At 40.0% G+C, this 26596-nt stretch overlaps 1 protein-coding gene across 1 annotated transcript in view; it reads right to left on the minus strand.

Moving 5' to 3' along the window:
• Window positions 1-7515: 7515 nt before the first annotated feature.
• Window positions 7516-26596, minus strand: part of tmem178bb (transmembrane protein 178Bb) — a 102296-nt gene continuing 83215 nt past the window's right edge. Inside the window, exons 6-7 of the mRNA XM_029462096.1 lie at window positions 13661-13798; window positions 7516-10062 (exon numbers count right to left, since the gene is read on the minus strand). Of these exons, the coding sequence (XP_029317956.1) occupies window positions 9812-10062; window positions 13661-13798 (389 nt within the window). The 3' untranslated portion in view covers window positions 7516-9811. The remainder of the gene's footprint in view (window positions 10063-13660; window positions 13799-26596) is intronic.

Raw genomic sequence — 26596 nt, forward strand, 5'->3', positions numbered from 1 at the left:
GGTTTTATAGAAGAAAAATGCATGGAATAAAATCGATTTTTGATCCTTTTTTTTTTTTCACCAAAAGCCTGACTGGTGTAGAAGTAGAATGCTGAATCAGTGGAGTACTGTTTTAATTCACAGGATCAAAGGAATGTCAAGAAATTGAAAAACAAAAATAAGCTTAGCCTTACTTTTGATGAGAAAAGATGCAATTCTATTATATTAGTCTTGGCTACAGGGCGAGATATACTTATAAATGGATGCATACACGGTTCTGTTCACACTACATTCGGTGTCCAAATACATGGATGTGTTCACATTTGTGTCCTTCGCAGACATAGGCATATGGTTTTTAACCCAGCAGTACATGGGTTTGGGTTTGTTCCATAATATACTGCAAAAGCAGAAGGAGTGTATCTGTTGACCCCTTCCTGTTGCGGAGTAGATATGCACCGTGTGCCCCAGGAGATGTGTTTGTCAAACCTCTGTATCAGAGGGTTGAAGCTGGACAGGCAGCGGCAGGATGTGAAGTCTCTCAGCTCAGATTAGGTTCAGCAGAGCCGATGCCACTGTGTGGCGCTCACTGTCAGCTGTCTTCAGAGACCTTGCCCATTGTCCCAGATTTATATGACAGTTTAAAGCCTCATCTGCAGGAGTTATGCTGACATGCAGGGCAGTCACTGTTGTTTTGTGGTCATGTGATTTGTACTTGTTCAGACAGGAAAGCTCTCAATTTAGTCTTCACATGTTGAATGTGTCAGCTTTTAAAGGTGGAGTCTGCGATTCTAATCCAATACATTTCAGTTCTGTGTATGAGCTGAAAGAAATTCCGGTGTTCATACACAGACCTGGCTTCATAAATGAAAACGAACAAAGTGAATCGGACTGAGCCACGAGGGCTGCACGGAATGTTACTTTTTACATTTGAAGCTTCGATTGAGGTTTTCGAATGAAGCTTTGAAAGTCCGTTAATACAGTTGCTTTCTGGCCTTGTGTGCGACTCGACAAGCGGGAGAATAAACAGATTTTTGGCCACAGTGAAAATGTTGCTTTTCAAAGGCTTAACGCCAACAGATATTAAGTTAGATAAAAACTGCTCCTTTCGGAAGACTTCAGAGATTTTCAACTAGAAGCACTCGGAAGAACAAAATGCGAGCCTATATGGACACTCGGCTTAAGTTATTAATAATAATTTGAATGTCAATGTTATGAATGAAGCTTCAAACTATTTGCACAGGGCAAATATCATAGCATCCACCTTTTAAATCAAAGTAAGAGTTCTATTAACTTGACTGGGCTGCAGCAGGAAGCTCTCTTTTTCCATTTTCATTTCAGAAGATTGATTGATTCTATTGGTGCTGTCTGCTAGGAAAGTAGAGCTTCAGACCAACTCAAACCATCATGAGGTGTGCATCAATGACCCCTTTATCATCCAAAAGCTTCAATTTGTAAAGGTCCAATATAAATTCTATAGTATTCTTGACGATTAATGCACAGAAACAATCTAACATGTTTTCACATTGTTCAAACATGACTCAAATGAAGAGTGGAGGTCTGGAACATAAAACAAACTAAATATTAAATAAAAGAGAAAATGTGAAGTGTGTTATTTGGTCTTTATTTCTCTTTCTCTGTAGTGGATTTAAGCTTCAGGGGCCATATTACAAACCGTCCTGAGTGAAGATAGGAAGAAAATATTGGATTTTCCCCAATTTAGTGTTACAGAAGCAAATCCTAACAAATTTTAGGAGTCCTGTCTTATTTTACTTCATCCTATCTTATCACAAGTTATGAAATCCTAAAAACGCAATCCATCATCGCTCATCAACTTTTATATCAGTTACCTATCAACTCATCTCATTGAGCTAAACAGCTTTGTAACCGTTGTTTTTCTCATTGAAACATACAAGAGATTATGCTAAAATAACGACGAGCACTTTAAAGGTTCGATCTAGTTCGAGGACGGACGTGTGTATAAGATATAAGAAATTATGTGATTGTATATGAAAAAGATGGCTCCAGGAGGATGTCAAAAAAGCTTCCTGGTGCCGCCAAAAGAATATACTGTATATTAATTTGGCCGTCAGGCAGGAACAGGGCAACAGGTGCAGCCGCGATACATGATCCAGACGTAACCTTTAACACAAGGATGATGCCCTGGATGCTGAGTTAGTAACAAGCATTTAAGGGACATGAATGCATACAGAGAGTGAGGGAGAGGAGGAGAGAGGAAAGTCTAAGCCTATAGCAGCATAACTAGGGGCTGGTCCATGGCAAGCCTGAGCCAGCCCTAACTATAAGCTTTATCAAAGAGGAAAGTCTTTAGCCTACTCTTAAATGTGATAAGGATGTCTGCCTCCTGAACACAAACTGGGAGCTGGTTCCACAGTAGAGGAGCTTGATAGCTGAAGGCTCTGGCTCCCATTTAGAGACTCTAGGAACCCTGCATTCTGGTAGTGCAATGCTCTAGTTGGGTTATAAAGTACTAGAAAGAAAGAGAGTGGACTATTTGATGAGCCATCAAACCGCAACACATTAGTGTCTGCCATAAACCTCAGTGAATAAGTTATGCATGTTGTGTAAAAGCAATAAAATAACAGTCATACCGATTAGACACATTTTTTAACACCACCTGGAGGAAAAGTGAAAGTTAGGGCAGCAATTATCCTAAAGTTTGTAGAGTTTATTTAAGATTCTGGGAAGTTCTGATGCTTGTGTAATCTTAATTTAAGATAGGGACATCGATGTAATCGATTCCTGAATCAGGTACTAACCTGATACAAAATAGTGAAGATAGGATCTGCAAGTTAAGAAGTTTCTGTAATACTTCCCCCCAGGTGCCACACCAAGTCAGCAATCAAACCAGTTTTGAATTGGTTCTCCTCATCCATGTGGGAACTGGTTTTGAGCATGTGGTCTCATGTTGTGATGATTTCCACTTTGGCCCACATTTCCTGTAATAAAAGCATTTGAAGGGACAGACCTGAAATGCTTTCAGTGTAGGCCAATTACCTTTATCTTGCTGCAGCTCGCAATAATGTCAAGAGCAAATGAAGCGCTCATACTGTGCCAGGCAAGGGCACGCTTATATATTCACTCTAGGGACACTGTCGCACACAAAATCACTCCTCTATTGTGTTAATTGGCCAAGCAAGCTTTTAACACTGAGTTTAAAGATGGTATGTATATTCATCAAGCAGGCTCTGTGTCTGACATATTAAGTCTGTGTCTGACTCTGGAGCTGGCCTTCTGTGCTGTGAATGGATCAGCCCCTTCCTACATCCAGGCCATGGTCGAACCATACAGCCCAGCGCGTTCACTTCGCTCTGTGTCGAACAATCGGCTCGCCACTCCCTCACTGCGAGTGGGACCCAGATTTCCCTCAAACAAAACCCGCCTGTTTGCTATCCTGGCTTCAAAATGGTGGAAGGACCTCCCCATTGATGTCAGGACAGCAGACAGTCTTCACATCTTCCGTCGCAGACTGAAAACTCACCTGTTTCGACTGCACCTCGGCGAATGAAGAAAACTAAATAACTGTTCTTTGTATGTTGCACTTATATTGGTTTGACTTATTTATAGCTAATAGTTGAATTTGTATTCTATTGTTTCTGTATGTTGCACTTATGTTGCACTTCAAACTGGCTTATTTGAAGACGAAAACGATTGTACCTATTTGAAGCTATTGTACTTACAAGATTCTTGCTGTTCGGAGTTGTATCACCATGATTGTTTGCACTTTTTGTACGTCGCTTTGGACAAAAGCGTCAGCTAAATGAACTGTAATGTAATTGATAGACCATTTACCAAGAACTCTGTGTATCCCTTTAATCTCCTTTCTCACTCTTTCACCAACACGCATGACAACCAACAGCATTAGTAAACACACCGATGAGATTTATTTTGTTGTGATTTTACATTCCACAGTTGAAAATTTCCTTTTTTTCCCTCCTATTTTATGTTTACTCAACAGACATATTACTGATGTTAAAGGTTGATAGATCAATACAGTTGTTATCATCTGTCCACAATGGAAGTTGAAGTATCTCCGAACTAAAACCTGTGGTTTCTTCATCAGTTAGCTCCAGCTGTTTGAGTGAGTCATGGTTCAATATGTCTGTCTCAGCTGGCTAATTCTGACCTACTGTAAATCCATGCCTGTGTGCTTCTCTGCTAACTCAGCTTTATTGGTTCTGACTTTATATTGAACTACATGCGTGACAGGAAAGTCTTTAAATGTGTCTGTGAACAAGGGAATGTTGACGGAGTAGTGAAGTTATAGGATGTGACTAAAGGAATCTTCTTCACAATGTGATCTTAGCTGACAGAAATGAGTGGATGTCAATAGAGATCTTCTTGGGGTGTAGCCAATCCTAAACATAGAGAGCTGATATGGGGCCCCATAGTGTTCAATATTAAATAAATAAGTCATTATGAAGTAAATAGTCATATGAATAAACTGGGTAAAATATATAAATGAAACAACAGTTTGTGAAATAGTTTAGAATCTTTTTGAAACTCATTCTTATGAAATATATTTTGTATCATTCATTAGCTTAAGGCTGCTGCTTTTTGCTTGGTAAGTCAGTGACTTCTCTGAGGCTGAAACAAACTGACATTATGAAATAAAACTTGGCATGAGACAAAAACATAATTGGAAAAGAATAATATATATATATAAATAAATAATTAATATATACAGTATGTATACAGTATATATAAATAATATATATGTATATGTAAATATACATATATGTATAAATAATAAATAATGTATATATATATAAAAAAATATATATTTATAATATTGAACACTTTGGGATTCTATACTAATGGTCAGTTAAAGATCATGGACTGCAAGATTGATGATATTATATGATAATGTCAGCTAGAGATGATTACTCTTGTAACAGATATATATCCATGAGTAAGTAGAAAAATGCTTTATGGAATTCAATTAGCGACAGGGAAATGTTACTGTATGAATGATAAAAAATTATATTTCTTGAATCTTCTTCATATGTTTCTTAACTTATTAGAATGACTGAGTGTGTGTGTGTGTGTGTGTGTGTGTGTGTGTGTGAGCAGTTATTTGCTGAGGAAGGTTTAAGCAGCACAGCTCTTGAAGTCTAGTAGAGTTAAAGTAATATCAAGCTTAATAGCATTATCAGGGAACATCTCTTTTTGAAAAATACATACCCTGATTGCAAAGAAAGACTTATTAAACTTGTATAGTTAAGATGCCCCATGGCTTGCATTGAATCAACAACCAGCCATGGTCTTATTTATCTCATTTACTTGAGATTTGTTTGTGACTCTCAAGAATAAGCTTTAAAACAGTTAATTTATGATGACAATGAATCATTTCACAATTACGTTATTATAAGAATATGTGTTGGCATATGTAGGCAATTTGTGATCTTTGGACTCGTGTGAGAAGCCTGTTTGAAGGCTCAGAGGAACGACTCCATGATGAAACAGACTTGAAAGATTGAGTATCCCCAGATAATGTGAAATTAAAGCTCTGATCACCAGAAAACCATGTTTGATGTCTCCAGATAACAATGACATTATTATTAAAAACACTGACTCTGTCATATCTCATTACCCGGGTATGTAGTTGGGGTTTAGGTATAGAAGGGTCAGTGGTTTTCATTTAAACCCTTTGAAGGTGCTGTCACTAACTGAAGCTGTGATAAATATGTTAACCCACATAGCAGCTGTCGCCTGAAACACTGTGCACTTCCCTTTCTCCCAGTAGTTTTCTTTTGACCCTTTATTTTTTGACTGTGGAGGCTGATGCACACCTACAATGTCTTGTAGACAGGTGCATGGGAGGAAAAGTCCAAACTCTGGAGAAGAGGAAATTCCCGAATACTGTTGTTTACTTGCAACACAATTTATTGATGACCAGATGAAGGTCTAGAGACCAAAACGTTTTGTCAATAATAACTTTTATTGCAAGTAAATGGTAGTGTGCATGATATTCCCTTATATTCAACATATCTGAATTAATTTACAATCTCACAATTTCTTTGCCTCTGAAATATTTGTGCACTATTAGCATACAGCTAATTCTACAGCTAACCACCGTGACAGAGCGAGTTGTTGAGTGTTGATTGATTGATGTATGGTATAGGATGTAACTGCAACCCATCGAGGCAATGTGTTGCGTGTGAGCAGCTTATATATCGGTGAGTTTCTGTTATTACAGGTTAATTCCGGTTTATTACAACTTGGGTCTTATTTTTTTAGCTTTAGCCGTCTTTTCATGATTAAATTTTATTTATCGATTTAATATCTGAGACCTGGGAATACAGTGACATTCATACACCAAAGTCCAACAAGTCAAGAAAGAGTCATATGATCAGACAGGTTGAAAACAAGCCAACAGTTAATGCAGATTCAAACCAGTGCCAGTCCAAGCAGTGTTGGCTACTGAGCCCTAAAGATGTTATTGAACACACAATATATACGGATGTACTGTACGGCCTCACAAAGACTATACTTCATTTTAAACTTGAGCTATTTTTTTATTTATTTTTTGACATATACATATATAAGATTGCTGTAAATATGACAGAGTTAGCCAAAAGGCCATTTTTCCTCTGTAGTCCCTGCAATGCATTATATTTTTACTTACATGTTTTTTCCTTAGGATAGGGTTAGTGACACATGGTGACACGTTCTTATCGTGACCACTGGTTTCGAATGTTATCAGCCCATTGCATGGTCGTTATCAGTTGCTATTACCATTCAAACTCCACCCATCAGCATGTTGCAAAAGAGAAAGTGAAAGACACAGTTTTAAACATGTGGTTAATGTTGTGAATTAAAACGAAACAACTTGTTTTAGGTTTAGGCAACAAAACTACTTGGTTAGGTATAGGAAAAGGCCATGGTTTAAGTTCAAATAAATATGTATGTTACATAACTAAACTTAGTTTTGTTAAGTAGATGATGTAATTGTAATTAAATCAACTTGTTCCTGGGTGAAAGTCCTGTGTTTATTGACCTATCCCTCCTTCATACTCTACCCTAAACTCTTTATACTATGGCATCTGACTTCCTCCTTTGCTCCCGTCATAACTACTACGGCCACTAGAGGTCGGCGGTTTCTTGTATTCTTATCGGTCATCAAACATGTGAAAAGATGATAATGGCTTTCTGAACCAACTAGTAGGTGTAGCTTGCACCGTCTAACCCATATCTATGAGGCTGATAACGCCCATCCAATGGACTGGTAACATCTGAAGTGGGTGTCGTGATGAATGGACTGTATGTTATTCACATTTTCCAACTTGTATACTCTGTCGATGTTCACTTGTTATCCAATCATGAGTGCCGGGTACTGCAAGAAAAAGCTAGAAACGTGTTGTCCAAACCAGTTCGGAACTAAATGGCCACAATTGAGGGCTTGGTAAAAGAGTAATACGTGATAATCGTTCAAATAACGGGATAACGCTGCACATTTTGAGACAATCTATCCTGGAAGACATTCATAGTTTTGCAATCAGATGTTCACATCAGAAGTGACAGAAAAAGCTTTATTACATAAAAAAAGATAACTTTAAGTGGGTATGGATGTCAGATTGTTGTTTTTGGAAAATTACAGAAATGGTCAGATTGCTGCCCCCCGAAGTTCCAGCATTGGAAGGGTTCGGGAGCAGTAGGTTTCTGAGGCTGTCTGACCATCTTGACAAGCAGTTCTGATGAAGCATACAGGCTTAAGGGTCGTCCACTCGACTGAATCTTGACAGGAAATGATTTGACTTTGTCTCAATTTAGAATAAAGGCAGTGTCTGACAGTAGTTGCTGAACACATAAAACATAGGTAAACCTGGGTTAACTACATCTCTCACTCCCGCACCCCCCTGGTCTGCAAGCCTGATGTTGACAGTCCCCAGATCCAAAAAAAAGGTTGAGACTCCTTGATCTTAACCAGAATCGTTATATGCCACAATATTGGAGCACTCCAGATAACCAGAATATTAAAAAAATAAATAAATGAAGGCCTATAAAACAAGACCCAAGTTGTAATTAACTGGAATTATTCTTCAACAGATCCCAGTTCAGGTTTTGTTTTTGAGATTGGCTATACTGTGCTTTTCAATAGATGGTTGGATTGGACGATCACGTTGACTGTGGTCTCACTACTTTCCAATGTTTGCTTTTTGTATTGTATAGTTGGATGACTGGATGTCCGTATCTGTGCTTTTTGTCACAGCCTGCAAAGCCAGATGGTCCTGGTGAGAGTTTAAATGGCCTATTGATTGCATTATGATCATCATCCCTATTGTGCATAAACAATATTTATTCCATGCTAGTGTGTATTTTGATTTCTGACTGAGGCCTTGAAGAAGCTTTTCTTCCTCAGTCTAGATGTTTTTTTGACTGAGTAATGTGAACACTTTTTAACCCTGGACTTTGATACTGTTCTGTGTTTACCCTCCTCTAAAAGAAAGGATGCCCTGCAGGAAGCCCTGACAGGTCTTGGCTGTTGGTAAAAGAAAATATAAGAGCTGGAGGGGAAGCTGTGTGCTCAGAGAAACACCAGAGCTTCACAGATTCCCAGGAAGAAAAGTCGGAGCGTGTTCTCATCAGATGCAATTACTTAAGCCTTCCATAGTTGCTCACGGCAGCAGACTACAGAGTTAAACATGCTGTCCCCCTCTAAAAGAAACTCTTCTTGATCTGCCATGTATGCAGCGAATCTCCAGAAAAGATGACAAGGCAGAAGTCAGTTGGGTTTAACAGGATACTACATCTCTCCATTATGTTGCTCTGTTCATCAAAGCTCCTGCCTTTATACATCCCCAAGGCAGGGCTCCACTTTGTCACTATGATCATTTTTTACAACTTTTTTTCTATAGAGACTGCAAAACAACCCCTCCCCACACATACACACACTCATACACACACATTTACTTCTATGACTAGAATGAAAAAAATCAAACAAACACAACATTTGCTCTGAACGTACACTCTGTCGACAGTTCGTTCACAACATGAAGAGCTCAGTAAAAAGGAAAATACACTTTGAATAAATGAGGAATGCATGTAGAAAACGCTAAATGGCAAACGGGATCATCAGACAGAAGGAAATGCACCTACACGAGAATGAAAATTGTCCAACAGGACAAGTTCCTGGTTGTCTCTGGAATATTCTGTACAATAATGTACAACAGTGGAGGTCCTGGATCTCCTCGCTGCCCGCATGTCCCAAGTAACTTGTGAGACCTCAGATGCTGGAATACTTAAAGTTAACAGATGACCACTAAACATGATCCTAGCCCAGCAAGTCACATGGTTTCATGTCTGGTCCCTTGTGAATTATCCCACAGGAGGCTCCAGAAGGACAAGTCCAAGAGAAACTTGGCAATCTGACTGTTTCCCTCCAAAATGGCTGATTCATTGAGTTCTCCACGCTCACAGTAGATCAGTTTATAGAAGAAGTTCCCAGGTTGAACACCATTGTCCATCACCTTTAGAGGTTTAGTGCCCCTCTTTTGCTGTAACCAATCCAAAATGTAGTCTTTCAGTGTCTCCACATTTTTCCTTCAAAACCTTTCTTGCTCAAGGTCCAATTCGGTGTCTGCTCCACAACAACAAAACAAGCACAACTTCAAATTTTTGATAATATTTCTTTAGATTTTCAGTTTTTTTCAAGATAGCAGATCAATCAAGACACCCATTTTCAAACACACACACAAATAAAAAAAGAATCTGTAACCATGAAAGACTTGAGATGAGATGATGGTTGGACGAAGACATGGAACAGTTTTTCTGTTTTCTGTGGGTTCAGTTGGTCGTCTAAAGGCTGCCAGCTTTAGCAGACGGTGCCGTTCTCCTGTCGGGACTTGGGGCAGGTGGATCGGGGAATTGGCTGGACAGAGGGAGCCAGGGTGCAGAAGAAGCCAGCGATGAGGGTGAGGCCGAGGCCTCCCCAGGCGCAGAACATGGACCACCCGTAGCCATGGCCAATGTCGTCAGGCAGGCCGTACAGGTACCGTGGATAACGGGAAAGCTCAAAGTTGATGCCGGCAACGCAGGTGCAGAGGGAGATGATGCAGAATGTTCCTGCAACAACAGAACAGGATGTTGAAGGAGAAACATACATTACAACTCTGTCACTGAACTCATATTTCCATTCAATTGTCAAGTGAATTTAAAGCAAACTAATAAAATGTCGCAAACAAAATAAATGTGAATTGGCCGCATTTCCATCAACTTGTTGTGTCAGAAATGGGGTATAGGCTACATTTTATGCATCGCTGTAATCCACAAGTTTCAGGGTAGAAGTAGAGGTTTCGAACAGGAAACGAAACAAGTTGCTATGGCTATCTACGAGAGAAAAATGGAGAGATCTGCAGGAATTTGTTTCAACTGGACAATATTTTATTGTTCTTTCATATTCAGCTAATATTGACCATGTTTCACGCTGTCCGGAGATGTAGATAAAATAAATATATATCCGGGAAGATGCGGACAGCAGAGTCAGCTGTCATGTGAGGTAAATGTTCGCTACGTCAGAACGTTTTCGGCAAAGGTGTTTCCATATATCATTTAGTGCATCAACTATTTTTCAATAACGGCAAAAACAACCTCAAGCTAGCATAGGAACGTTTTTGCTCAATTGAAAAAGTTTAAATGCCATACTTCAAAATGTGCATACAATTACATTTATGAAAACACAATCAGTTCAATCCAATCTGTGATAACCCTTCTCGTCATCTGGTGCCAGGTCATATCCTGCCATTATCCAACCCCATAAAATATGTTTATATGCTACTCATTTGATTTTCCAAATGGGTTTTGGAAGAAATTGAATTGTTGCCTGGCAACATTTGACCCAATCCACTAAGTATGACATTCTTATTCTGCAGAGACCTCATAAAGAGGCGGTCAGGCTGTATGGTTGGACATACAAAGCACAGGACTTTGCCCCCAGAGATGAGTGTGTCCAGGTCCCATGTTAGGTTAAGGCTTCAAACACTGGGTTAAGATTATGGTTATGGTTAAGTACTGAATAAGTCAACACATGCCAATTTGTGTTTTCAAGTCAGTTTTCCATCTTACCTTAACCTTAAAGGTCGTGGTATGTTGTCCAAAATGCAAAGATGAAAAGCCTGCCTTCATAAATTCAAATGGAGACAGCGGTGCACACTTTAAGACAGTCTCTCTGTTAAGGTATTCATGGTGTTGCATTTGATTGTTCACATGTAAAAAGGGAGCTTGACAGAGAAATTCAAACCCTGCCTAATTTTTCTCCTGACCAATCAGTATGTAAAGTATGCTCACTCGGGTGACCAAAAGTATAAGTTTCCTGTTTGTGTTAGTCAAACATTTAATCCTGGTGGTATTATGTGTCCTGCAAAAACGTATTTGCTGAAAGTGTCTCATCGTTTGTACTGATGATTCAACCATTGGAATTTCAAGTCCATCAAGTGCTGGAACTGCTCCAGTAAACCATCACCTGATACCATCTCTGCATTCAATGAAAAGGACTTTTACTTCCAGAGCCCTGGCCGCCTGATATAACCCCAACCACTTCATCAATCTACTGTATCTACAATACATTGTGGTCCATTGTCTCTCTGCTACACCAAGTATGGACAACAGCCCAGGAGATCACAAGGAGAACATGCCACCAAACCACTGACATCCCTTACTTTCAATATTTTGCTATATGATTTAGTAATCCATCCATCTCATCCTAGTGAATCTTTTACTTTGGCCTCTGTTCAGTAGAAGCATTTGGAGAAAAAGCTCTAAATTTGGCCTCGTTTTGGGAGCACTGTGACCCTGTGGGCTGCTTTGCAGTGATTTGGCCACTGCAGACTGACCTAGCCTATTTCTTCTGCCTTTATTGCCAAGCAACATAATTGACTTTTTAATTGCCTGTTCATTATACAACTGTAGGGCACAGCACTAATCCACAGCCCATCATAATTGAGTGTGCAGTTGCCTCCTGCCAAGCCAGAGCTGTGCAGCACACAGCATGTCAGTGTGTGAGTGAAGTTAATACTCACTGCCCACTGCCAGAAAGTGGGACACACACGGTTGTGTGAGTATGTGTGTGTGTGTGTATGTGCTAGGGATATGCACCGGCTGACTATGCACACTGATTTACTGATTAACACCTTCTTACATAAATCCCCACCATTAACACTGGTAAGAACAAAAATACACACAATGCTGTTTAGAGTGTTTTCTATCTTAACTGGTCACAAGATGTGTTGGTAAGTAGTTTGAGACTGGAAGCAGGTGGACGCAACTAGCCTGGATCTGTCCAAATTCAACTACTCTAAAATCCACAGATGTTGTATCTCGTTTGTTTAATCTGCACACAAAGGCAATTACAATTACAATTTGTGGTTGTAGAGGGAATTACATGCTAAAACATATTCTTGGCTAACAACAGTCAGCAGCAATGACCGTTCCACAATTCAATATTACATAATAATTGTGTACATCACTCTGTATACTAATTATTACTCTACACAATTTCTTGCAGCAGTTTAAATTTAGTTTACGAAAACTATGACCAAATATCAACAACCGTTTTTTCCATGCCTAAAATGAAACTGATGTCAAGAAAGTACTTCCAAAAGAAAATTGGATGAGGTTTACTCAATATGATAAAAACTTACAAGGATATTTGACACAGGTTTAATTTACAAATAGCTGACAAAATTAACATAATCTTCAATGTAATCATCATATTCTGTTTTATACTGAGAGAAAATCTTGCAATATTTGTACACCATCTAACGCACTAAATGCCAATTCAATTTTACAAGAAGTGTTTTCCTAAATGTTATTTGAGTTTGTTTTTTAGATGTTCCTGGAGCTGTGTAACTACTATCTGTAGTTTATTCTAAAATATTTTGCACTTTGCCGCTACATACTCAAAACCTGCTTTGAATGAATCGAATCTCTGCTTTATGTCTATCTAATAAAGGCATTAAAAAAAGGGCCCAAAAAATAAACATAAAGAATAAGAATTATTAAGTAGTCTGGAAATGGAACACAACTAGTGACTGTGCACAGCTTCCTAAAGTCTCGCCACAGTGAGGTCTTCAGGTTTGGTAGCATACATTAGGCCTGTACAGAGACCAAAACCAAAAGCTGTGCTCATCGATCGTGTCTGTACAAAAATAGTGTACACAATTTGTCTTTGTGTACAGATTAAACAAACCATATACAACTTGTTAATCAGTGAGATAGTGAGGTATTGAACTTTGGACAGAGCCCAGCTAGTTTTTTCACCCTGCTTCCAGTCTTTATGCTAAGCTAGGCTAACAACATCCTCACTCCAGCTCCGTACTCAACACACAGCCATGAGATTGATATCAATCTTCTCGTCTCACTCTCAGAAAGAAAGTGAAAAAGGCATTCCATTAAAACCATGTAACAGAAAACTTTTTAAATGATTTCTACCATACATAATCGTCACTAAGGAGTGAGATGATTACTCTTGTAACAGATATATATCCATGAGTAAGTAGAAAAATGCTTTATGGAATTCAATTAGCGACAGGGAAATGTTACCGTATGAATGATAAAAAAATTATATTTCTTGAATCTTCTTCATATGTTTCTTAACGTATTAGAATGACTGAGTGTGTGTGTGTGTGTGTGTGTGTGTGTGTGTGTGTGTGTGTGTGTGACTCACCTCCCATGAGGAAGAGGAGGCCGGCCACATACTGCATGAGGCCTCTGTCCCAGCAGCAGCCAAGCACGCCAATGATCCAACCGAACAGGATGATGGCCACCGCCATGCCCATGAAACCTGCCGTCATCCGCCGCAAGTCTGTGGGGACAGAACAGGAGAGATGTAAAACATCACTAGAATAGCAAGTTAACACTGACCTGAATACGGCAGCTGTGAAGAGAGAAAACATGGCTGCTGAAATATACACTTCTTGCCAGCAGAACTACAACAGATTAGTAAAGAGTCACAGACGCACTGGTCCAGTTCTAATGAAAGTTGTACAAATGCATTTTGTCACAGTGTAGCAGTGCAAAACTCCCACACCCTGAGTCCAACTGACACTCTACACACATCCAGCTGTCCTAACCAGTGGGGAAATCTGTTCTCATATTTAATTGAATCACAATGAATGACTAATTGTGATTTAGTTTGAGTCTCAAATGATGCCACACTAACACAGATAAAGACTGAAGCTCACAAATAGCACAGAGGCACCTGATGTTCCAATGTGACATCACAGACAGTAATGACCTGATTCTGATGGAACCTGAGAATGTATCGTGCTGTGTGTTCTGCCATTAAGCTGGTCACTCTTCCTTTATTTCCCTCTCCTTGGTAAAAAATGTTTAAGCGATTAGGAAACCGCCACTGCCAAGTTGCGCAGTTAAAACCTGTTGTTTCACACAGATGAGGATGATGATGATGATGATGATGATGAATTTCATTATGTGTCTTTTGTTAGTGTTTTGGCTATTTGGCCATTTTTGCTTCAGCCACGTCCTGACAAACTCTCTTGGGAAAAAGTGGGACGAATCAGAGCAGAGAAGAGATAACCGCAAACAACACGCTACATGTACAGTACTGCCAAAAACTACAAGTAGCCTACAGCAGCTGAAGATGTAGTGTTTGGCAGCAGCGAGGATTTGATAGAGGAAGAGGATAGCTGTAAGGTTCCTGTACTGAAGAGAAAACAGACAGCTACGAGTGGCTGTCAAGCCAAAAAAAGAGCAATAACCAGGGGGAGGTGAGCAGCAGTCTGAGCATAAATTTGGGAGAGGAAGGGGGAGGACAGTCAGACACACAGCTGTGTTTGAAAAAGGCAAGAGAAGAGTTATGAAACACGACAGATAAAAGAAGTTCTCGCAACAGACAAAAACATATGAAAAAGGTTAAAGTTCAGGATTGTTTTGCAGATAAAGAGCTGCTCCTTGATTCTGTTAAATCCCAGACGAGCAACAAGGGAAAGAGGCTCAACACCGAGCAAGAGATTTACGGATGAATCAAACAAGAACTACAGCATTAAGACTCACAAGCAGCATAAGACAGTTTTTTTTATCTTGGTTTTTCCAACAGTCTCAATGAGTGAAGGGTATCAGTCGAAGCCAAATGAGTCCTTTACTCTGGGTTTTTATCAACGTGCATGCTCCAGACTCCTGACAGAGTATAGAAACTGACCGCAGTATGGTTTTAAGTTTAAGTTTAGTTCTCTCTCACATTGAACCTCATGCTTCCTCAAGACGTGGTGACGCAAGAGGAAGAGAGACAGCATGTTTTCACAGTAGAGAAAATGTATATACTACGGCAAAGTTTTGATATTTTCTATTATTTTAAAGCATCATTTCTGCATTTTTTTTTTAAAGAATGCAGGATACTGCCTGTAGCCTTCTCAGATCACTCTGGTAACATGCAATGTCTTTATCGCAACATCGAGCACACATCTTGACATTTCAATACTGCTCTGTCATGAGATGCACATTTTAAAGCATATTTTTTTTTGTTTTTTGGAAAATGTTTAAAAGCTATGAAAAGTAGAAACAGTGGTGGGATTGTGAGAAGTTGGAGATAAAGCAGCTTTGTCAACCGTGCGCTCTCAGTGTCTCCCATGAAATAGCCAAATCTATGAGAGGCCTGGAGTTTGAAATAATGGAACTGCACAGTTCTCCACAGGGAATCAAGTGAGAGACTTTCAAATGTGTCTTTACCATCACGTTAAATATTGAATGTAAGTATAGTTTTAGAAATCTGCTCCTTTTGGCGGAGACGACACAGTGAGGGCAAACAGAAAGAGACAGAGTGTGAGAATAGGGCCGGGCTCTGCCACAAGGACAGCAGTGTGCTCTGCGGGAGAGTAATGACAGTGACATCGACAAATTATGAAGAGCAGGAGAGACGAGGAAGAGCTCCAAGCAAAAACCCAGACTCCCCTTCTTCCAAGTAGATTAGAATGTCACGGGTGAGCTGCTCTGCTGGGGGGAGAATGGGGGAGGAAAGGAGGAGGCCGGGGGGCTTTACACAGCGCTCGAGTAGAGGACACCATGCGGTGGGGCGAGAAAGGTCAAAACATTTGGCCCGAGAGCATAAATGTTGTACGACAAGAGACAAACCTCCCCTTATGTAGCACATGCTGTACATGGTCCTTCATCTTAACCCCTTTATACCCATCATCCACTGCACTGGGCATCAAATATATATTGGCCTCACAAATGTCATGTCAAAATCATATTTTTGTCCAAATAATTGTTACAGTTTCAGTATGATTCATCCACATGGAAGAAGATCTGAGTTGATCAAAATGTTCTTTCTTGGTGGACATTACTCAGGGTTGAAAAGAATCCTCCCAAAAGAAAATTAACTAAGTTAGTGATGCTGTGAAATTGTTTTCGCTGCCCAAAATAAACCATGGCTGACACATTCCACGTGAAAAAAACCTGTGCACATGGTGACTAATACAAGAGATTCTCACTAATCCTATAATACTCTTCTACGTTATGGTGACAGACATGGAAACAAACTCTAGGAAATAAACATAGAAATAAAGCTTAAATGCTGCCCTGTTGAAGAATCTCTCAGGCTTACTGTCCTCGAGTCATTTCTGACACCAGCCCGACTTTACGAGGAAGGAGCTCATGTGGAACTCCCTGTCAGGGTAACTGTCAGTCACACACTGTAACCGTGGTGACTTCTGACCTTTACAGTGAGGCATGAACTTGGTGGAAGCTGTTTGACAGTCAGTGGCGGTGTAGAAGTCAGGACTCATCTTGCTGAGCATCCACACTGTATACACATGCTTTCTTTGCCACAGTTTTGCTTAGTAGAGCATATTCTGCTTCCTTCTAACTGCTATTTTACATTTTGTTCTGTACTTCTTTTCTTCAATAAGCCATGATGTTCCAGACTTTTGTTCTGTACATGTCTAATTGATATACTGGCCAGATTGACTGCATATCTATATCTATATCTATATCTATATCTATATATATATCCCCTCTCTCTTCCCCCTGACCGTCCCTCAGCCAGATCAGATTAGCCCTCAGCATATCTTCTGTAGAGTCACATCCTGCACATCACTGTGGGACTCCTTTGAAGGGAACAAGTATGGAGCACAATCCCTTGTGGCGTACTCTAGAAGAAGTTCCCCCTGGATAACAATGTCCTGCGAGTCCTCAGCATTACTACCCCTCTGTGCCATCAAGACCACGCGACAAATATGAGGGAGCATGAAGACAGTTGGTGGTAATAGATGGAAAGTAGTAGCAAAACATTAGGTCTCAGAATGATGATTCAATAAAATATAGTAAACCATGTTACGACCATAGATAGCCCTCTATAAAATACATGTAAACCAGGTAAGCAGGTAATGGTTATCATGTTCATACTCTTAGTTTGGTTAATACAATACTTAATCAGGTAAGGCTGATGGGAAAGGCATTTGTTTTGCATCTCATTGGTCACCAAAGTATTGGACAAATTTAAATGTGGGCCTAATGTAAGAAGGTTTCAGGGGTTCTGGTGTAGTATATCCAGATCCAGGCCAAGGCTTCCTTGTGCGGCGGTCATTGTTCACAGTTCCGCTTAGCAACTTGAAGCGCATGAATGGAGTTTACCTACTGGTAATGTCATGTTTTTTTTAATGTGGTTACTTATGGTTAACCAAAATGGTCCGTTAAGGTTCTGGCAGGAGAATGATATTCAGGACTAGCTCACTTTCAGGCCATCTACAACCATCGAAGAGTTGGATCTCCTGCATGTAAGGGAGTTGTTGAGAAATATATCCCTGTCTTGACTTCGAATAACCTACCACTGGGAGGCAGGGTTTCAATGACTGACACACACACACACACACACACACACACACACACACACACACACACACACACACACACACACACGATGTGTCATCATAGACAACTTGTGACAGGAGATTGTGAGTTCCTTTCAGTTACCAGCTCAGAATACTAAGTGTTTGCCTGAGCAAAAACCTCCCCCAGTTCCACAGGGAAGAGTTGACTGAGCATCGTCAGGTTTGATGTGGATACCTCACTGAGAGATGTGTTTAAAGCCTGATGTACAGTTTAAAGCCTGTTCTGCAGCTGTCAGTCTGTCTGTCTTGGTCTATAGGACCTCACAGAAGTCAGAATTCAGGATGGACACACCGGCCTGTGTGTTGGCTGGAGCTGGGAGCTGTCAGATGTCATCCATGCTTCTGCATTTGATTACATTTCAGTTGAAGCACGAGAGATGGATGTACCCTCGGTTATGCCCGAGGCTATACAGTTATGCTAGTATTTTGTGCTGAGAGAATACAGGGAAAGGAAGCAGAGCAGTCAGTGTCAGTCTAACCTTTTGGTGCACTGCTCATGTTATTAATGTAATCTTTGCATTACAGGAGGCTAAAATGATGTCTCCCATCTTGATTTTGTTCATGTTATTCATATTATTGATGTATGTAAATATTCCAGATTACTAAATGTTTGATAAGGGCATGCATGATGTTTTACCATGGCCCAGTATCTCTAAAGTAATTCCATATGGGATAATCCCGCAACAACAATTGACCTAATTAATCTAATGCTTTGTCTGGCGACAAGAAAGTCGACGGGCCGGCTGTCTGCTAATGAAATTTCAGTGTGAGTAAAATGTGGTAACATACATTCATTTTTAAAAAAGGTTGTATTATTATTTGGTTGAGTCAGATATTGCTCACTTTGTAAGTCTTACTTGCATTTGAATACAATACGTACATAAAAAGTTGCATCCACTACTGAATTTACAAAGTGACAACTCTCCACAGACGCTGGCAAAGCTAACAGGTTATCTGGGAGAATGAACCACAGTGAACACCTTCGAGAGAATGTTGTTAGGCCCGCATTCAAACGTATGTGCCTTCTTCTCAAAGATTCAAACACATACAGCACAGTTTACAGTTGGACATATGTTGCATGTACCGCCATACTTACATCTCTGTAACTGCATACTCTACTTTACCATGAAACATAATTGAGAATGCAGTTTAGTTGTATGGGATCGTAATTTTTAGGAGACAGGATTAATATCGCAGCCTTGAATGTGTAGTAAATTGTTTATTGTCCAGCTGCCTGAAAACAGCACGCTAGAGGCTATAGGTTGAATTCCCTAACATACAATTATTCCCTTCTTTAGCTCTTCATTCACTTTAAGGGTTATTAAAATCATTGCTGCACAGTTTGGCAGTATCATATCCTGTATCAGCTTGTTCCACCTCTTCACGCAAACTACTATGATGCAAACATCATCACACAAGACTCCAAATACTGTATTTGGATGACTATCTATACCTTTTATCATTATAGACACATTTATCCCAAACATTTGAGAGTGATATCTTTAACTTTGGGTCTCCACTAGAGTTTAATTTCAGGTTTAAACAATGCACAGTATAAATATGTAATTATTAATCCATCGTGTCAGTGAGGTTGAACTTTGATTATATTTGCTCAGCTTGATTGCTTTGTTTAGCTTGTTTAGTTTTTCCTCTGTGTCCAAGTATATCGAGAGCTTCTGAGAACCAGCGATGTCAGCATACTCAGCCGACAAATATGATTCTGCTAAACAAAAAAAATTGGACAGTGGCGCTAGATGTCACAGAAGCACCAAAGTTATTGGCAATCCATCCAACAGTTGTAAAGATTTGTCACTAAAAAACTAAAATGACAACTTCATGGTGGCAGCAGAGCAAAATTCAAAGTGTCACCAAAGTCATTGTGATTCATCGTCTATGGACCAAAATGTAATGGCAATCCATTAAATTGCCATTACATGAAGGAGTAAGACTTTTGTGTCTCTGTGTCCTGCTGGGGATGATGATAGGTACACCTGCTCACATATCATAGCTTATTTAGTTCAGGTGAACCACAAGGAGTTCTGAACTCCTGGCTCAATAAACATTGTAACGGATACCGTGGCTCACAGCGCGGGACTGCGACACTATCTGTGAGACAAATCAGTACATATGATGATTCATTTATTCACACTTACAGCTGCATCAGGCCTCATTTTTAGAGATCAAAACAAAAAGATCCAGCCATCTCATCTGAATTCCACTATTTATCTCATAATTATCCATATGATATTGGTCTGGCCAGTTACATTCACCAAGGGCAAAAGGACACATGACACACCCATTGTGCCATATGCCAATATGAGCCATGTTCTTATGACGATATCATACCCACGTGAGTATATCAGTACATCATTTATTCAATTGTCTGCTAGTCCCAATGGATGCACAACAATAAGATCATTGTAAGAGGCCTCTTATTTATGTTCTTTTTCAAAATGCATTCCATGATATTTGTTTGGAATAACAAAAATAAAGAATAACACAAACAGTACTAGAGTCCTAACTTGAGTGACATCCGAATGAACTGCTGACACTGTGCTCAGCATGCTCTCAAGAGATGCCACAAGTGCACAAATCACTTTCTTTTACTTACTTTCTTTTTGACATATTTTGTATCATGCATACTTTTGCCAGCTTGGAGCTCTTAAATGTGGCTGTATTTATTACCTCTACTAAGGTTTTAGGTTTGGTTTGTCTCTTTGTCAGCAGGATTTTTATGAAACTTGGTGGAAGGGTTTAGCATGGGCCCAGGAAGAACCCGTAACATTTTGGAGCGGATCCCAATTACACGCATTATTTTTAACTCATGGAAACGGCTTTGGCAAATATCTGTGCTCTCCGAGTGACCTTCTCATTTCATTATGTCGGCTACCAAGGGGGGGTGTTTGCACTGCAGCTAGCAACTGAAGTTAGCAACTGCAGTAGAGGAATTAAATGAAACTCAATGTTGTTAGTTTATTAGTTTTGGCATTGTGAATCCATTTTAGCAGTATGCAATAATAATAATACTGGTACTGTAGCCTACTTGAGTAAGTACCAGCCACATGTATGACTCTCCTCCTGACCCGGGTTGAACTCATAAACTGTGTAAAAAACGGACGCTATCTCTGTGAATTCAGTCGTAGGTTTCTGAAGAGCCGTTCTGAAGCTCAAAGTGGGTGGCTCCAGCTGTCGCCATCTTGGCAGTGTCTAACTCCCAGATAATCCAAATAACATGAAACAGAGAGAGCGCATGAGGGGAAACTAATACTTTTATTTGGTAACTATTCTATGTTATTCATTACATTGCAGACGGGGGTGCTAATAGTGACAGCTAAAGATTGACCTGTGACATGGATCAACACATATTGTGCAGACCAGCATCGCACATATGTCCGCTGTATGAAAGTTTTGTTATCTAGCGTTCTCTCTCTCTCTATATATATATATATATATATATATATATATATATATATGTGGTTCATTTTGTTTAGTTGCAGCATCTTGGTTACTATTAGTAAAAGTCCAGTTGATGCCCCTTTAATGAAACCTGCTTTCATTGATCTTCTGTTCATGTCTTCGGAGTTGTTGTCAAGCAAGAGAAACAGGGGAACCAGACATGAATGAGTGAAATAATGAAATGTTCAGCAGACAATAAACATCCTAACTGTACAAATAGAAAAGAAAACCCAGAACGATTGGAGAATAAGAGGCACAGAAGATCAAAACAACCTTAATTGAATCCTCCTGATTGTTGATGTTGCCCTGTGAATAACTGAGGACAATAATGCACTTTTGTTTACTGTATCAGCATATTACAGGCTGCTGTCTGTCTGCCTTTCTCAACTGCTTTAACAGGTTGCACTGTTCAGCTCTGTGCTGCAATTCCCTTTTAATTATGTTCTCTGCTCCAGGACCAATGGTCCAATGAAACGCTATTTCATAAAAGGGAAGTGGTTTTTGGTGACTGTGAGGAAATGTTATTTTCTCAATCAGATAGATGGAGAAGAAAATGTACTGTCTGTAACACCTCAAAGATTGCCTGCGTTCTGCCTTTGATACTCCTCCACACTAAATATACAGTACAGGAGCACGGTGTTTTAACAGTGAACTGTTGCAGTGGTTCTTCAATCCTGGAGCAATTTACTTTTTGACTGACTTTTTCAGACTGCCTTTTGATACTTCCCCCAAATGGTGGGGGTGAATGGTTAAATCAAATTAACCCAAACATGTCTTGTGGCAGCACTGCATTCTGGGGTTTGCAAAGAGAGGCAGACACCAAGGCTAGCTTCAAATGGCCTACATTAAAAAACGCTGTGGGGCTCAACACTCAGTTTGTCACATATTGACATGATGATTACCAAAAATACTTAATATTTTTAATAGACTTTGTAGGTTTTGAAGGTTTTCCATCTACCCATTATTTGAAAGGGTACACTTCATCACATATTGGCTCTTTGGACCACTTACTTGCTTTTTTCCAAAGCTTTCAACTGTATCTCACAGTCTTCCTCAGTGAATGGAATTGTTAGGTCAGTATTAGCATGAAACTCTAGTCCCATGAGCTAACTCCTTGACAATAACTCCATTCGCTGATGAAGATCATGAGATACAATTGAAAGCCCCGGAAGAAAAAAATGTAAGCTTCTTTTGTCAAAATACTTTTCTAAGGTTATAATCGAACGACCAAGCTCAACTTGGGTATTGTAGTTTTGTCCATCATTTATATCAGTTATAAACTCACCAAAGTAATAGTGTGATGCAGAAATGAGTCCTAAAACCTGGAAATTATTTATCATCGTTGCACTTCCGGTTCCCTCGTCTTGAAGTTAATGGGTTTTTTGAATGCGATTTTGATAAGGTCTGCGGTTAGCACAAGCTTAAAACTAGGGTGGGTAATGTATTTTAGAAACATCTTTTGTTAGATGTTAGTTGAAATTCTTTTTATATCCTGACATCCATCAATAAATCAAATGCTGTGACAAAACATATTCAGTAACTGTGGCTGTCAGAGGACTGCAAAAAGAGCGGTTTAAGATATTTTAACGTTTTGTTCAACGTAGAAGCAGAGTAGGTGTTTCTGACACAACTTCCACTACTTCCAAGATGCATTAGGAAGGGAAAAGTATCAGGTGTCAAAAACTTAATCAACACTTGGCTTGTGACCTCATCAGGGTTGTATGTCAGTAAATATGTTACGCTTTTAGGCTGTCTTAAAAAATGGTGGTTGCAAACAATTAGCTATATGAAACTACCGAGGTTGTCTTGGACATTAAACTGCGAACTTAACCTACTCAGTGGTGGTGTACTTTGTTCACACTAGATTTTTTACTTCTGGAGATGGCATTTTGCTTTCAAAAATCTTCGGCAATAATCCACAATCTAATTTTTTGTCAACGGAACCAGGGTGATGCTAACTTCCGGGTTGGCCCACACAAGTCTAGTGGTACGACTTCCAAACAGAACACCAGATGATTGTGAGTTCAATACCAAGGCTGCCACCATTGTACCCCTGAGCAAGGTACTTAACCCGGAGTTGCTCCAGGGAGACTGTCCCTGTAGTTAGTTCACTGTAAGTCGCTCTGGATAAGAGCGTCTGCTAAATGACTTATAATAATAAGCACTAAAAACAAGATCTCATGTGGAATTGATTGGTATCGAACCAACAGACTATCTGATGCTCCAAACCACTTTATTTGGAGGTGAAAGTGAAACTATTACATTGTAATTTATCACCATTTTCCCAGATCTCAGCATTTAAAGTTAATGTTATTAATACGGATAGGAATTATGGCGAAAACTACAAAATAAGATCAAAGTTATAATAAACATGATTTACCCTTTAAGGTGGACTGGTCTGAGAATTTAATCTTAAATTTTAGAATCTGTTACGACTCGGATCACAGGGAAGGAAGACTCAATTGCACGACTCCAGACACAAGGGTAAAGTGTAGAATAAACCAAAACTTTACTTCTAAAAAACAACAAAATAACAACTCAAAACGCTCTACAAGGAGGATATACTAACTTCTCTGAAAAGCACACTTCATGGAACACTGGTAGTTGCACATGATCTCACAAGGATATGACCAGACAAACTGGCACAAGACAAGGGGAGACAGGACAATTTATACAAGAGGTGAGTAGGAACAGGTGGAAACAATCAGGGGCGGGGCAGAGGCTGACGATGGCGGGAAACCAAAATAAAACAGGAACACAAATCCAGAGTCATGACAGTATCTAAATGAACCTTGGAAGCCAAACCTCCAATTCAAGGCTTTAGGTCTGATTTGCCATTTAAAGCTAACCCACAATACAACATGTTTTTTTGGGCTCAGAGTATGACCAAGCATTTCTGATGAGAGGTGTTGGTAGAGGAGAGAGTTTCAGTGAGATTGAGATTTGCTGAGGTTTTGCTGTGATAAGCATGTGGCCCTGTCACAAAGGTTGCCTGCAGCCACAGCTTGTTGGGGAGGAGACATGGAGCTTAATTTCATTACCCCATGCCAACCGCCACTGGGGAGAAAACAATGGACTAGGAAAATCTAATTATGCAAGATAGCAGGGAGGAGGGAAAAGGTGGGTGTAATGAGGATGAGTTGGCAGCAGCTAGAATCGAGGTCTTTAAACATATGTGCTATTTGCTGAGGAAGCCCTCACAACGCGCCCTGTGGCACCGTAGCGAAGCCTCTTGCTTTCCTCTCGGGTAGGGGCCATATGGGTGATTTCATGGTGTGTCAGTCAGAGGCAGTGTGAGCACCGCTGCAGGTTGAGTCAAGGGCCTGAGGGAACCGACTGAGCACACACAGAGGAAGCGGTGGATGGAGTATGGACGGGGATTTATCACTGACGGCAGTCTCCTGGAGAACATCGGAAACATAGTTTCCCGCGGAGCTGCTGGTCGGAGCTGGATGCTCGAAAGATGAAAGGGGCCAACAGCTGTCAGTCACCTCTCTCTGGGAGGCATGTACTGAGCATAGACAGGAACAGGACAGCTGGCATATGGGAGTGTTACTACAGTGGCATGCTCTTTTATCAGCTGTTCATTGCTGTCCATGGCAACAATAGATGGAACTCTGTTACTGACAACAAAAAGCCACCTCAGTTACATATAAGTGTTGAACCCATTTTTGCTGTTGTGCCAAAAACTGGCAACTTAGTGCCAAAAGAATAGGGTCATTAAAAGAGAGTTTAGAGAGTTCATCCCCTCATTGCTCACATTGTCGATTACATTATAAGGTATCTTGTGTGCAAAGTTGACATTTTGTCATGAGGTATGCTTTCTTTTTTCCTGTTTTTACACATGGCTGGTGAAATTGTAGTTTGCTTCAGATTGTCAAGAAATGTCACCAAACCAGAAAAGGTATAAACCCTTTCCCCTTCAGCGGTGTTAGGACGAAACATTTAAAGGAAATGATTTATCCTCTGGGGAGCATAATTGCATACGGTAAAAGTCATGGCCATCTGATGAGTGGCTGTGCAGATTTCTGCTAACTCCGAAGTGTAGGAACTGCAGAACGACACACACTCACCCTTAGTCCCCATTAACTGTGATAAATATGCTCGAAATCAGGACAGGATCTTTATCAGAGTCATTCAGCACTTCTAAGCTATTTTACCAGCTTAAATGTGTGATGAAAACTGTATAAGCAGGATAATGCTTTCTATTAATCAAGGTCAGGAAACTATAATAGAAGGATAAAGAGATGGTAATCAGCAGCTTCTGCTAAATGAACTTATATCTCAAAGCAATTGATGATCATAAAACAGAGAAAGAAACCTGCTGGCAGAGAGAAAAAGGAAATTGTTCAATCTGGTGCCTCAGGAAGCCGAATCCCTCCCCTGCCAAGCTGTGTGACATATTCATCTGCTAATATACAATATGATTTTCTATCTAAAAGGAGGAGTGCACGTTGCGGATGGAGCAGAGACGCTGACAGCCAACCGCTGCACAACATCATTAAAGTGTTGGTTTTGCATGGCGCTGTCTTAATGGCTGTTGTGCGTCCCTTTGACGGGCCACTCTACTGGCACTGCAGATAAAACAGCACTTGTGTGACTCAGCATTTTTTGAGAGGAAGATTTTCTTAATCTTATCCAGGACCGATGCCAAGTCGTTGAGTGAGCAACGCTCCAGCCTGGACCCCGAAAGCTGCTTGAATGAATCAAAGGCAGAACAGGAAGCAGGAGTGAGGGTGAGGCGGTGAAGACAGTTGAAAGGCAGAGCTGGAAAAGAGAAAGATACCAAAAGCTCTTAGCCCATTAATATCTGCAGTTCTAGCCTCTCCGAGCATTGGAATAAGATTGTCGCTCATTTAGAAGGGATGTGCAGAGCTGAGAGCTAAGGGCTTAAGCAGCGATAAGAACAGAAAGCGGCAATGACATGATGGTTGTGGTTAACTCGCACATTCCGTTCCTCACTTTAAATACATTAATGCAACCTTTTGAAAAAGGTAAAACCTATTAAAAATGATTTCACTCTCTCAGAAATGCAGAATATCCATGTTTGCAATAATGTCACAATTTAGCAAAATGTCAAGAGATGACCACACATTGCAGAGTGATTTGACCAAAACAGAAATGTCTTATCATCATAGGTCAGGACTAAATAGACCATGAAAAAATGAAAAATGTGCCAGTGGTGTACAAGCAAAGATCAGCGGGACACACAAAAACAGGGAGGCCATGAGATCTTTATGAATCATCCTCTGGGGGTGATGAATATCCAAACCAAATCTCATGGCAATCTGGTGAGTAGT

Source organism: Cottoperca gobio, chromosome 23, assembly GCF_900634415.1.
Source record: "Cottoperca gobio chromosome 23, fCotGob3.1, whole genome shotgun sequence".
Taxonomy (NCBI): Eukaryota; Metazoa; Chordata; class Actinopteri; order Perciformes; family Bovichtidae; genus Cottoperca; species Cottoperca gobio.